The 12,332-nt window shown below is 56.2% G+C and overlaps 4 protein-coding genes across 4 annotated transcripts; 1 reads left to right on the top strand and 3 right to left on the bottom strand.

The window, feature by feature from the left end:
- Nucleotides 1-2,340: 2,340 nt before the first annotated feature.
- Nucleotides 2,341-4,036, bottom strand: BKA78DRAFT_348799 (acid phosphatase; the record flags this gene model as incomplete). The annotated part of the gene is made up of 2 exons (XM_066890692.1): nt 2,341-3,829; nt 3,888-4,036. The coding sequence occupies 2 exons, from the start codon at nt 4,034-4,036 to the stop codon at nt 2,341-2,343; spliced, it is 1,638 nt and encodes a 545-aa protein (XP_066749466.1).
- A 213-nt stretch (nt 4,037-4,249) lies between these two features.
- On the bottom strand, nt 4,250-7,831 carry BKA78DRAFT_302764 (glycoside hydrolase superfamily). Its single transcript, XM_066887476.1, has 5 exons — nt 7,615-7,831; nt 7,583-7,587; nt 7,374-7,486; nt 4,796-7,311; nt 4,250-4,748 (listed from the first exon to the last, which is right to left on the bottom strand). The coding sequence occupies exons 1-5, from the start codon at nt 7,663-7,665 to the stop codon at nt 4,635-4,637; spliced, it is 2,799 nt and encodes a 932-aa protein (XP_066749467.1). The 5' UTR covers nt 7,666-7,831; the 3' UTR covers nt 4,250-4,634.
- A 395-nt stretch (nt 7,832-8,226) lies between these two features.
- BKA78DRAFT_243708 (N-acetylglucosamine-6-phosphate deacetylase) lies at nt 8,227-9,630 on the top strand (the record flags this gene model as incomplete). The annotated part of the gene is made up of 2 exons (XM_066883970.1): nt 8,227-8,613; nt 8,671-9,630. The coding sequence occupies 2 exons, from the start codon at nt 8,227-8,229 to the stop codon at nt 9,628-9,630; spliced, it is 1,347 nt and encodes a 448-aa protein (XP_066749468.1).
- A 369-nt stretch (nt 9,631-9,999) lies between these two features.
- On the bottom strand, nt 10,000-12,274 carry BKA78DRAFT_13794 (FMN-dependent dehydrogenase-domain-containing protein). Its single transcript, XM_066882704.1, has 3 exons — nt 11,625-12,274; nt 10,632-11,528; nt 10,000-10,562 (listed from the first exon to the last, which is right to left on the bottom strand). Exons 1-3 carry the CDS (start codon nt 12,066-12,068, stop codon nt 10,389-10,391), a joined length of 1,515 nt encoding a protein of 504 aa, XP_066749469.1. The 5' UTR covers nt 12,069-12,274; the 3' UTR covers nt 10,000-10,388.
- Nucleotides 12,275-12,332: the final 58 nt, after the last annotated feature.

Genomic DNA, 12,332 nt, shown 5'->3' on the forward strand with positions numbered 1-12,332 from the left:
CGCAAGCAGGCAGGCAGGCTGCGTGCGTACGAACCATCACCCCCACACTCTGCGTTTCGCCCTCCGACCAGCCCGCAACGGCTGCACGCAGTCGACCGGTGCGTCGAGCAGATGGCGTGTGAGCTCGAGTCCAAGCCGTTGCACCGCAGACAGTCGGCGCTCTTCCGCCTCTCTCCAATCGACACGAACGCGGTGTGCTGCGATGCGCGGCTGACATGGCGTCCATACCAGTGGCCCGATACTTGGGAGCCGACGACCGAGGGCGTGGGAGCATCCGCGACTTTGGGTCGCTCGTTATCTCGTGCTGTGCCTTTGGCAAAGAGTGCTGCGGTATGGTCAGGCTAGCTATGTAGCGGGCTGGCTGCAGAGAGCAAGGCAGCCAAGCTTTGTACTCGGTGGTGTGAGGAGGTGTCGGATTCAATCTTGCTCGTCACATGTGTATATACGTAGAGATGTCAGAAGGAGGCAAATCAGAGCTTCACCTCGTCGTCAGTTACAAACTAATAGCATTACTGGTACTCCACAAATCATCGCATCTCCACACCTGAATGACCTGACACGCGTGTCTCTAGGCAATGAGGCTGGCCGAGCATGATGGGACACAAGGCGAGAAATCGACTCCCACAATCGTCGACCACGCCCGTAGCGTAGCCAGCCTCACAAAACTGCAAGGCAAGCAAGCTCAGGGAAATAGAGAGGAGCAAGAAAAAGAAAAAAAAAAAAAAAAAGGGACCAAATGCGCTGTCTGACAGCGAATGAATGTTTTCGCCCCGCATTGTGGATTCGTCATGATCTCATCGACTCGAAGTACCTACCTCATCGAGTAAGAGCCTAGAAAGGCAACTCACTCACTCAGCACGGCGGCGGCGGCGGCGGTGGTGGTGCCCAATCCGGTTGTTTGCTTTTTTTTTTTCGGCGCATTCTTTCCCTTTCTCTGTATCTTGCCCTGGCTATCTAACTTTTTGGTGATTTCAACTGTCTTGTTCGAGAAGCAAAAGGGGGGGAGAACATCTGGAGGCTCAGAGGAAGCATGCAAGTTTTTCATTGACAGTTGGACGACGTGGAACGTATTCATGGACATGGATTTCAATCTTCATCCGTGCTTGCTATGCAACGAACTACTACATGTAGATGGCCCATCCCCAAAACCTCTGATCCGGCACCACCTTTCTCTCCCTCACTGAGCCACCCACCGCCTAATCATCGTTGATGCCACCGTGACCACCGCTCCCCATGTACATGCACAAACACACAAAAACTCAAACAAGTACAAAAGACACATTTGCACGACTGGCGGTCCAGCCAGCCAAATCGACAAACGATAGACAAATGGATGCGCCCAAAGCCAAAAAGAAACGCAACAACGTAGACGTGTGCGATTTCGTCGCGCGCGCAAAGTGCAGATGGATGATGGACAGACACCCGTCAGACCCCTGAATCGCCTCTGGGAGTTCTCCTGCATGGATTCGAGACAGATCAAACGTTCAATCCAACCGAACTACCAGGCGCTCGCCTGCCTACGCGCGCATGGATAGGAGCTTCAGCTGGCCCAGTGCAGTGCAGTGCTCACTGAGCGCGCACGCGCTCGTGTGCCAGCCAGCCTCTCGTCTCGTCTCGTCTCGTCTCGTCTCGACCCGTCCCGCCCGCCAAAGTTTCGGTTTCAGATCCCACGCACGTCAGACGCGAAACGAAAGAAAAGCTTCGGCGGGTTAGAGTTTCAGAAGCTGCGGGAAGGAACGAACAAACGGGCGGAGCGGGGCGGGGCGGTAGATAGGTGGAGCGGAATCCTTCTTTCCTGATGGTGCTCGCGCGGTACTGTCGTGCTCGAGGATGTGAAGTACTCGCATCTGGCTCTGTGAATACGTCGAGGGATTTCGCCTTGGGTCGACGTGAAAGAGGTGATTGTGATCCTCGCTGGCCCATGGCTGGAGGTGTGCGCTCGTCGACCTCGAGGCAGAAGGGCCAAGGTTGAGGTTGACATCGAGTCATGGTGTTCTCCCTCATCCACCTCTGTCCAATCTCAGTTCACACGTCACTCACAGCCTGGCTTGCTGCACTGTCCCCTCTGGATAACGCGGACGAAAAGAGCTCCGTTCCAATATTCCAACAAGGTGATGCCGGTCCAATCCAGCCCAGTCCAACCGCTGCATTCGGGTATCCTCAAACACAAACAACAACGCATTCAAAAGCCAAGCAGTCGCAGTCGCAGTCGCAGTCGTATCGTAACCTCGTAACTTTGCAGCCTTCTTGCTCCTCTCTTGAACAGATCCCAAGGCCGCCGCGGTCGCTCGCTTGCCAAATAACATGTCAAATCCCGTCAGAAGCAATACCTTGTTCGTTTCATGGAGACTGCTCTGAAAAGTAGCGCTTACTCCGATTCCGCACCGCCATGGCCTTGGGATCCTGCGGAAGATTCGTGTGGTGTACGACATGTGGCCGGTACACGGCGTCGACTGGAGGCATCCAGTCATCCAGGCCGAGCGGGAAGTACTCGTAGAGCAGGTCCGCGCTCTCGTCCGGACTGCTTATCAGATTGAGCGAAAATGACGGTGTCCGCGGCGTCGGTTGGCTCAGCTTAGGTAGCTTCTTGTGCGCCTCGGAGTTCGAGTCGGGCTTCTTGGTCACCTCTTCGGTGAGAGATAGGGCTATGGGCTGCGGTAGGGCCGGTCGTTGTCGCGCGCCGTGGTTGTGACGTGAGACTTCTGGACTCGACTGTGCGTATGGTGGGGCGGATTGCATGCCGTAGGACGGAGGGGCTGGGGGAATGGCAGTCATGGGGCCGTTTTGCGTCGTGGGGATTTTCCATTCGAAAAAGTCTGGAGACACTAGCGTGTCGTTGGGGTCAAACTGGAAAGGCATTTGCGGAATCTCAACAGTCGTCGCTTGCGAGGCCTCGCGCTTGTGTGTGTGGCCATGATTTGAATCGCCTGTCGAGGCTCTCGTTGTTGCTTGTGCAGGCGTATGAGGCTTACGAGCCGTGCTGCCGCTCCCGCTAATGGGAAAGTCTTTTCGCGACTGAAAGTTCCTCGGGCTGCGTCCTCTTACAATGATGGCGCCAGACTGCACTTCGCAAATTGGCGCGCGCACCCCCGAAGCCAACGTCGCCATGAGCTTGAGTCTGACGACAAAGTGCTGTTGGAGCTCCTTTCGGCGGCCATTGTTGGCCGTGGCGATTCTGAATTGCAGTCTCTTCCACGCAATGGGAAAGCTGACATACTCGGAATCCAGCTCCTGACCGTTGGCCATGTCTAGGGGTATTGAAGGTGGCTCTTTTTCTGTCTTGTCCTCGACGAGTTGCGTGCTGCCTGCCGGGGTTTTCCATGGCACCGAAATGATCTTCACTGGGTTGCCTTCGACTGACTCAGTTGCTGAAATGACCAATTCCTGAGCCAAAATTGGGACCTGTTCTCCTTGCTCGGTGATGATGTAGTTTAAGCCGCGCGGTAAAGTAACGGTGCCCGTCACCTGGAAGAGGTTGCGCCGGTAGCACGTCAGCTCAGTGGGAGGCGGGTTGCCATTGTCGCCCGAGGCCCACGGCGACTCTGCGAGGAAAAACATGCCGCGCAGTTGCGCGACCAGCGAAATGGTGTTGCGGCGGCACGCATAGTCGAGCAGCGGATACGGCAGCGTCGGGGCGGAAAAGCCGAGCAACTTGTTATCGCGGTCAACCGAGTCGCCTTCGGCGACGGCCGAGTCGGCGTGCGTCGGGTGTTCGAAAGCGCTAAAGGTGTCGGAAAAAGGGTCTTCATAGGCAGCGCTAGTAAAACTTCGCAAGGGGGCCTGCTGCTGGGGCGGAAGGGGGTGGTGAGTGTAGGTCGCATCCTCGCTCCTGAGGGAGACGGATTAGCATGGTTTTGGAATGGTGCGGGCCGTCGCAAGGCGCGTACCCAGCAAAAGTTTCGGCGTCGAAATTTGAGTGGCGGTCGAGATTATCCAGAGGCAGCATGGGCGCGTCGAGGGCGTCGGGAGCGGTTACGTTGGAGAGTTGCATTGGCGCAGCGAGATAGGACATTGTGATGGTGTCGAAGCCGTCCATTGCTGCTGGTATGGTGCAGGCGGGCGCAAGGAGCGCTCATACGGGCAAGCGGGTGTAAGTGTCGTGGGCATGCGAGCAGCGGCGGGGCGACGGAGATGGCGAGGGTGAGGTATACGAGAAAGTGAGATGGAAGTGAAGGAAGTGAGAGAGTGAGTAGAAGTGAGAGATGTGGAAGACAAGCAGCCGTTGGCCTGAGCGGGCAGCCGGGGTGGAGTCTGGAGAAGCTTGACTAAACCTGGAGTGGAAGACGACTTGAGGAGCGGCCACGGACGGCCTAACCTTTGATTCTACTGTACAGAACAACTCACCCACTGTCAGACTGGCATCTAAGATTGGAAGCCTGTGTATTCTGTGCCACCACGTCCGCTCCCCTTGCGGTCACACGCAGCCGCCGACGTCTGGAGCTGATGAGGCACGATAACCAGCCAGAGATCGAGGGTCCCCCAAGGGTCCATCCCAAGCCCGCTACGCAAGGGCTTCCTTGGGCCGTCCTAACCAAGTCCACCACCCCCACGTCCCGCTGCATATCCACCTCCACCTTCGCCTCCACCTTTTTCTTCTTCGTCGTCGTCGTCGTCGTCTTCAACACCTGACCGCTTCACGACGGTGGCACCATGGTCCATGTCGCCGCATCGCAGCTGACTTCCTCAAAGTTATGCAGCACATCGAATCCCATGGACGACAGCCCGTCAATGTTGCCGTCGCCGTCAATCTGCGCCCGTCAGTCCTGTAGCCTTGCTGCAAGGGAGCCGCGCTTACATAGTCGAGGATGCACGCGTTGCACGCCTGCTGTTTGAACTGGCGCATGCCCAGCAAAATCAGCCCCTGCAGCAGCGTCGAATACTCGCCCACTGCGGGAGAAATGACCGGTGACGAAATCCCTCCCGTCACCTCTCCCGTGTCCTTCAGCGCCGGCACGAATTCTGCCAGACTGCTGTCCATGTTGTAAAGCACCACGGTCCCGACCAGCGCCCCGTCCTCGGATCGCTTGGCCCGGATGACGCCACAAGCCCCTGGGTCCGCAAGCGCGAGCTTGTACACTTCGGCCAAGCCTTGTCGGTTGCTTGTCTTGATGTGGTCCAGCACAGCTTGGGAATACTCCCATCCGTACACCAGGTCAAACTCGACTCCGGCGCTGCCCAGGCTCTTGGCCATTCCTTCGGGCGGCGTCCACGTCGATAGATTGCGAGCCACCATGCTGCAAACCGGTCGAGAGAGTGCCGTGTTCCATCCAATGTTTGCAAACCATGCCCTCAGTCGTTTCCGCTCTGCCCCGTGACCTGTCGGGATGCCGAGGAAGATGCTCGGTAGCCGAGAGCCGAGCTGGAAACGCTTGATTCCTTCCCGTTGGAGGAGCGTGCGAATTGCGCGGTTGTGGAGCGAATGACCAATCGAAAGCTTGCGTCTCGTGGGATCGACAAATAGTGCTCCTATGACTCCCGTGCCCGTTGCCTTGAAAAAATAAGTGGAACAAAAACCGTAAAGAGCCTGTGTGGTGCTGTTTCTGACAACAAAGTGCGACTCGATGACCTCGGGATGGTGCAGCAAAAACGAATTCGAAGTGGCGCTGGCGAGTTCTGACCGTTGATTCGGTGGCATGCTCTCGGTAATGGATTTGATCAGATTGTCCAGTGCGTTGGCGTCCCTCTCGTCGTTGAATATCTCCACGAGCCAGTGCTGCCGTGACTGGTGGAGCTTCTGGCTTTGGCTGATTGTGCCGGGCAAGGTGCCTGAAGGGTTGTGTTCTCCGTAGAGAATCTTGACAAGCGAGTTGAGAGCCGTCTCGGTAAAGTCGTATGTACAAATATATGTACCGATGGATGGGTCCATGGCGAAGTCATAAGGAGAGCTCACCGCTACGACGATGAGCGGCTTTTCTCTTCGCTCGCCGCCGGCTGTGTACTGCATATTGCATATGACGGAGACATGTTTGGTAAACCCCTGTTGGTAGAGGTTGCGATTTGCATCAGCCGTTAGTATAATGACGGCGCTCGCCCTGTTGATCAAATTCTCGTGCACTGGTCGAACTCCGTTAGCAGTATACGAAGTGTGAAGGACTCGTCCGTTGCGCTGCCGCGCCAAAGATCTGCCAAGCTCGCGGAAGACGCGCTCTCCACTCATAACAGACGCACTCCGTTCCCACACTGCTGGTTCCGGAGAGCCGGCCGATACTGTTTCTGACAAAGCATACGAGGCTGCCGATGCAGGAAGAGGTTTTACCAGGGGCGTTAGCAAAAGAAGCTCTTCGTCAGACTCGATGGTGTTTGACAGGGGGAGGAAGCGATTCTTGTCCCTGACGACGGTGATGGATTTGTTGTATGCCTTGGTGGACAGCGCAGTGTGAGAAGGTTGCATGGTCGACAGGACACTTATACCCGGAGGGTTAAGCGCCCTTTCCCAAGACGTACACTTTGCCTTCATGGCCAGGACCCGGCGGAGAGATTCTTGTATCCTGTCAATGGTGATTACAGAATTTTCGAGTCCCACCTTGAGCCCGTCGATTGCTTCCTTCTGAACGGAAAAGGAGCGACACAGCAGAACAATGTCGCAGCCGGCGTTGACAGCCATGACGGTTCCACCGCCGACGCCAATGTTGTGGCTCAGAGCCTCCATTTCCAGGCACTCCGAGACGACCACGCCGTCAAACTTGAGGTCTGACCGCAGTAGACCCTCGACGACCTGGTCAGACAGGCAAGCATGCATGATGTTGAGACCGGCAGAGGACATGGCACATCCTCCAACCATCATCGAGTCAAGGCCCTGAGCAATGGCATTACGAAAGGGAATAAGGGCACTAAGGCTGAGCTGCTCCAGTGATTCTGTGATGATGGGAACGTCGAGCGCGGAGCCCAAAAACTCCAGGTTGCCGTAAGACGGAAAGTGTTTTCCCATGGTGACGACGCCTGCCTCTTTGTAGCCCTTCATAAAGGCCACGCCATAGGCCGAGACCTCTTGCGGGTCATCGCCAGTGGTTCTGACTCCCAAAGGCTGGTTACGTGCGTTGGTCAGGACGTCCAGGCAGGGGCCCATGATCCAGTTGATGCCGCAGGCCGAGATTTCCTGGGCGGTCGCCTTGGCCACTTCAAATGCCAGATCCGTAGAGCCGGTAGCGGCAATGCCCATGGCGCTGGGATACTGACGAATGTAGATTTCGTCAAAGAGGCTGTTGACGCCTCCATTCTCCTGGTCCACGCCAATGGCTAGCGGTACCGGATGGCCGGCGTCGCGGGCACATTTTTGCAGTTCATAGCATAGTCTTGTGGTTTCTTCTGCGGCTTTGAAGGTTTAGCTACCGGTGGCTTCATGCGCTGCTACGCTGCGGCCGGGCTCATCTCACATTTAAGGTTTTTTGCGGTCAAAAGAATCGAGCCGATGTGGTGCTGCTCAATCAGTTGACGGATCTGCGGGGTGACTGTGGTCCCATCAAAGCCCATCATAAACAATTGGCCCTAGAATGGTATACGGCGTCAGAGGTACATTGGCCTCCGGGCACGGAGCAAACATACCAGGGTCCTGCGAGCCAACGTTAACGTGGACGTCACATCGAGGGTGGTATAGGGAGTAAGGTAGGGCTCTCACCAGTCCAAATCTTCCCAGAAGGGATCGAGGTGGGCCTGTTTGCCAACCATGTTGGCGGTGCTCGTGGGCGACGAATGACAGGGAGCGTCTTGCTCAGATGCGGAGCCTCTCACTGCGACGTGGAGTAAGTAGTATTGAGCATGTCTGCAACGTGCGGACGGTCGGCGGTCGCTATGTAACACCAGTCATCCCTTGCCCTCTGCGACTCGTTATGGCGAAGGTCGGGCGTAAAGTAACGGGGAGCTGACAGTTGGCGACGGGCTCAGGTCGACGTTACATCTGCCGCCGGCCCGCCCTGAGCTGGACACAACCTGAGTGGAGGGTCCCCTCTCGGCTTCGACCGCCAATGCCCGCCCAAACCTCAACCACGTTACCCCGTCCAAATCGCGCGACAACGCGATAAGCTCCCAGTGCTGTCGATTGCGACAAGCTCATTGCGACCATGACGTTGACGCGCCCTGGCATGTGCCGTCCATTCGCTGCGACACTGCTCCACAGCTAGCGATGAAGAAAAGTTTGTGCTTTTTCTGCTTGTTTCCATGTCAAGACGCCTTCTCTTTTTCTTTCCTTGACGCCCAGTCTGTCATTCCTTCAGTCAAAACTTGTCCAACATGCCGTCGGCAATTCCCATCTCTCCCGTCCGCGAGCCCAGCGGCATCACCAAATTTACCAATTGCCGCGTTGTCCGAGGCGATGCCCTTGTGTATGACGATCTGTGGTTCAGCTCTGTAGCCGGCAAGGTCCTACACAGTCAAGAGGTATTCTACGAGCACCAGCTGGTGCCAGATGAAGTTATAGACCTGGGCGGCCGCATCGTAGCACCAGGCTTCATCGACGTCCAGCTCAACGGCGGCTTTGGCTTTGATTTTTCAGTCGTCCCAGAAGACATTTCTCAATATGCCAAAGGCGTGCGGCGCGTCAACAAGAGCCTCATCCGCACTGGTGTCACTTCCTATCTCCCGACCTTGACCAGCCAGGACAAGAACGTCTATCACAAGGTCAGCTCAATTCCAGCATGTTGCAGTCAACAAAGTTGACGTGGGAAATCAATCCAGGCACTCCCCTACCTTGGACCCTCTGGCTCACCACGCAACGCTGCCGATGGTTCTGAATCTCTGGGTGCGCATTGCGAAGGACCGTTTCTGAATCCGTCCAAAAACGGTATCCACAATGCTTCTGTCCTGCGAACAGCACCACATGGCATGGTCGACCTCGAAGAGTGCTATGGCGCCGCAAACATGCAAGGCAATACCAACACAAATACCCGCAGCCAAATCCGCCTCATCACACTCGCTCCCGAACTCCCCGGTACGCTTTCCTGTATCCCTTCGCTGCTCGCCCGCGGCATCGACGTCTCCATCGGGCACTCGGAAGCAACATTCGAGGAGGCCAGTGCAGCCATTTCTTCCGGCGCATCCATGATAACCCACCTCTTCAACGCCATGCGGCCTCTCCACCACCGCAACCCAGGCATCTTCGGCGTGTTGGGAACGGCAGCAACAACGGCGCAGCAGAAACCATTCTTCGGGCTCATCGCCGACGGCATCCATCTGCACCCGACGACCATCAAGATTGCGTGGCACGCGCACCCGGCCGGCATGGTGCTAGTGACGGACGCCATGGCGCTGGCCGGCCTGGCCGACGGCGTCTACGACTGGACCAACGGCAGCCGCATCGTCAAGCGCGGGTCTGTCCTCACCCAGCAGGAGACGGGCCGCATCGCCGGCAGCGCGGTATCGCTCATCGAATGCCTGAACAAATTCCTCAACTGGAGCGGCGCCGATGTCGCGCAGGCTGTTGCGGCCGTCACTACGACGCCTGCTCGCATGCTCGGCCTCGAGCGTACCAAGGGCTCGCTGCTTCCTGGTGCAGATGCGGATTTTGTCGTCTTGAGCGAGGACGAGGTGCCGGGTGGTGAGGGCGAAGGCCCTGCGCGCAGGTTGACGGTCGACCAGGTGTGGAAGTTTGGACGGCGAGCGTTTGACGCCGCCGATGAAGTGGAAGAAGAGAAATGAGGTGAGGCATCGTATTATGCATTGTGACTGCTGATCCCCCTAGATTGTAGTATTCGTCCTCTGTTGCTTTCGTCCTTTTCACGTTTTTTCCTTCAACTTACTGCAGCGGCGAGGCAAAGTAGATTTCTGGTTCAACAATACAATTTGGGCAGTAGCGCCATGAACCGCGCGGATAGAATAGTAAAACACGTGCGCAGTAGAGACACTCGATCGTATCAATGGCGTCGTAGAGCTTTAAGGAACAAGATGGGCGTCTCTTTATGTTGACTGGGTCCAGGGGCTCGGTGTTTATGTAGAGTAATCAGTACGCAATCGGTAGCAACGCCAAAGACGCTTTACACGTCTTTCTCCTCCACTCCCATTCCCAGCATGGCCAGTCCGCATTGCATTCCTTTTGACAACCTGCTGTAGAGCATGCATCAATCCTTGAACTGCTTGCACGTCAAAGAACACCCACAGCAGGATTATGTGTCCACTCACTGCGGCATATCCGAATCAAAATCAACAAGAAATTGAACGTATTATCTAGCCACACCTCTAGTATTTGAAGGCACTGGAGACAACAGTCTTGGAAACTCTCATCTAGAAAAGGAAATCAGCACACGGATATCTCTTGCCGTACTGCCAACAGTCAAGAACCTTCAGCGCTATGTACCGTATAAAAAAGCAGCGAAATAAGAAGAAACTGTCCATCTCCATCTCCTTCTACGCAGATGAAACCACCCCCCCCCCCGTTACTCTCGACCGCTTGCCACCCCCTACAACTTCGACTTCTCCTTAGGACCGGACAAGGGGTCGTAGACGTTGAGGCTGAGCGTGTCGGAGGGCACACCAGCGCTGTGGAAGCTCAGGCCGCGCGTGTCGAGCAGGCTGGGGTTGAGCTGGTCGACGCTCGACGCGCCAATCAGACGCATATTCATTTCCATTTCGTCCTGGATGTGAAGTTAGCCCGTGCTGTTGTGATGGAGACTGAAGAAATGAGGTGTAGGGACTTGACCTACCTTGAGCAGCTGCATGGCGCGGTCCACGCCTGCAAGACCGTATGCAGACATGGCGTAGAGGAAAGGACGCCCGATGCCGACGCCCTTTGCACCAAGACATAGAGCTTTGATAATGTCAGTCGCGCGACGGATGCCGCCGTCAATGTAGACCTCGATCTTCTTCTCCCAGCCGCGCTCGCGCAGGATGGGCATGACCTCGGCCAATACTTCTACACCGGAGCGCGCGAAGTCAAGCTGGCGGCCGCCGTGGTTGCTAAGAACGACGCCCTGGACGCCATACTCGACGGCGCGGAGAACATCCTCGACACATTGCACGCCCTTGAGGATGATGGGCATCTTCGTGATGGACTGGAACCATGCAATATCCTTCCAGCTCAGACTGGGGTCGATGAAGGAGGAGATGGCGCGAGCTGCTCCCTGGGAGCGGTCCACGTTGTCGTTGGACGAGCTTTGCACGTTGGATCCTACGTCGTCGAATTTGGATCGCATGTCCTTCTCACGGCGGCCCAGTTGCGGCGCGTCGACTGTGATGAAAAGCCCTTTGCACCCACGCTTTTCGGCATGCTCCACGATGCGCTTGGTGATTTCGCGGTTCTTGTTGACGTAGAGCTGCAGCCATTGCACTTGGCCGTCGGCTGCTGCGTCCACGATCTCGTCGAATGAACATGACGCTAGTGTCGGGATCATTTGAATGACGTTGTGTTTGTGGGCGCCTCGCGTCAGTACAACTTCGCCTTCCGGATTGCCGAGCTTGCCCAACGCTGTGGCAGTGACATAAAAGGGGATGGATACGGGGGTGCCAAGCATAGTGGATGAGAAGTCAACTTTTTCGACATCAACGAGAACGCGCGGACGGAACCAGATCTTGTGGAAGGCAGAGTGATTCTCGCGGAGTGTCTAGTAAGGTCAGCATCATTACCTCATGTTGATAGTGCGACGATAAGGAGAAATTGAATCCCGTGCCAGGGAGAACTTCATGAGGTGGTTTCTTACAATTTCATCATCTGCGCCACTGGAGTAATATGCCCACGCAGTCTTCTTCATAATCTTCCTCGCCACAGCCTCAAAGTCCATCAAGTTGTAGCATTGCTCCAATATGGGCATAGCCTTTATCCTCTCCTGACGCGCCTGCTCCTCTGGGTCTTCCGCCTTCTCCTCTTGCTCTACCGTGTTCATGTCCACCTCGCCCAGATGCTTGTCCTTTTCCAAGTATTTTTCCAGTGTATCCGGCGGGTGGATCGGGTCGAACTCTTCGGTAGCATCCTTGCCGGCGTACTTGAGGATAATCTTGCTTCCACCTGGGTGTTCGGGGAGGAACTCGGTCACATCGTATGCTCGGCCGTGGACAATGACCCAGCAACTTTCCGCATTGTCGTGCTTGGCGACGTCGGCGCCGGACAGCTTTACCGGCTGCGTGTCGTTGCTTTTGTGGTTCATGGTGGCGCGGGGTCGAGAAGGAGATGAGGCGAAGCGAGAGAAGGAGTTGTCAGGGCTCAAACACGGTCACTGGAGCGTGGGACGGTTTAGATAAATGTCATGATACTAGGACGAGGTGGCGTATAAAGTCGACGACGTCTACGGATACCGGGACGTGTACATGACTAGTCGATGCGACTGGCGCGGTCAAGCTCGGTTGATCGTAGCGCGAGAGTGTGGGGTAAAGACCGAGGAGAGCAGCCGTTAGCCAATTGCTCGGCGACG

The sequence above is a fragment of the Phyllosticta capitalensis genome, assembly GCF_038381095.1.
Source record: "Phyllosticta capitalensis strain CBS 128856 chromosome Unknown BKA78scaffold_1, whole genome shotgun sequence".
In the NCBI taxonomy this organism is placed as follows: Eukaryota; Fungi; Ascomycota; class Dothideomycetes; order Botryosphaeriales; family Phyllostictaceae; genus Phyllosticta; species Phyllosticta capitalensis.

What these genes read in the sequence shown, in the direction of transcription:
- BKA78DRAFT_302764 (XM_066887476.1), bottom strand. Translation starts at nt 7,665, where the DNA reads ATGGTTGGCAAACAGGCCCACCTCGATCCCTTCTGGGAAGATTTGGAC. An exon ending in GACCGCAAAAAACCTTAAAT is followed by an intron (nt 7,312 to 7,373) that starts GTGAGATGAGCC and finishes AAACCTTCAAAG; the next exon opens with CCGCAGAAGAAACCACAAGA. An exon ending in ACGCGTGCATCCTCGACTAT is followed by an intron (nt 4,749 to 4,795) that starts GTAAGCGCGGCT and finishes TGACGGGCGCAG; the next exon opens with ATTGACGGCGACGGCAACAT.
- BKA78DRAFT_13794 (XM_066882704.1), bottom strand. Translation starts at nt 12,068, where the DNA reads ATGAACCACAAAAGCAACGACACGCAGCCGGTAAAGCTGTCCGGCGCC. An exon ending in GTGGCGCAGATGATGAAATT is followed by an intron (nt 11,529 to 11,624) that starts GTAAGAAACCAC and finishes TGACCTTACTAG; the next exon opens with ACACTCCGCGAGAATCACTC. An exon ending in GCGCCATGCAGCTGCTCAAG is followed by an intron (nt 10,563 to 10,631) that starts GTAGGTCAAGTC and finishes CTTCACATCCAG; the next exon opens with GACGAAATGGAAATGAATAT.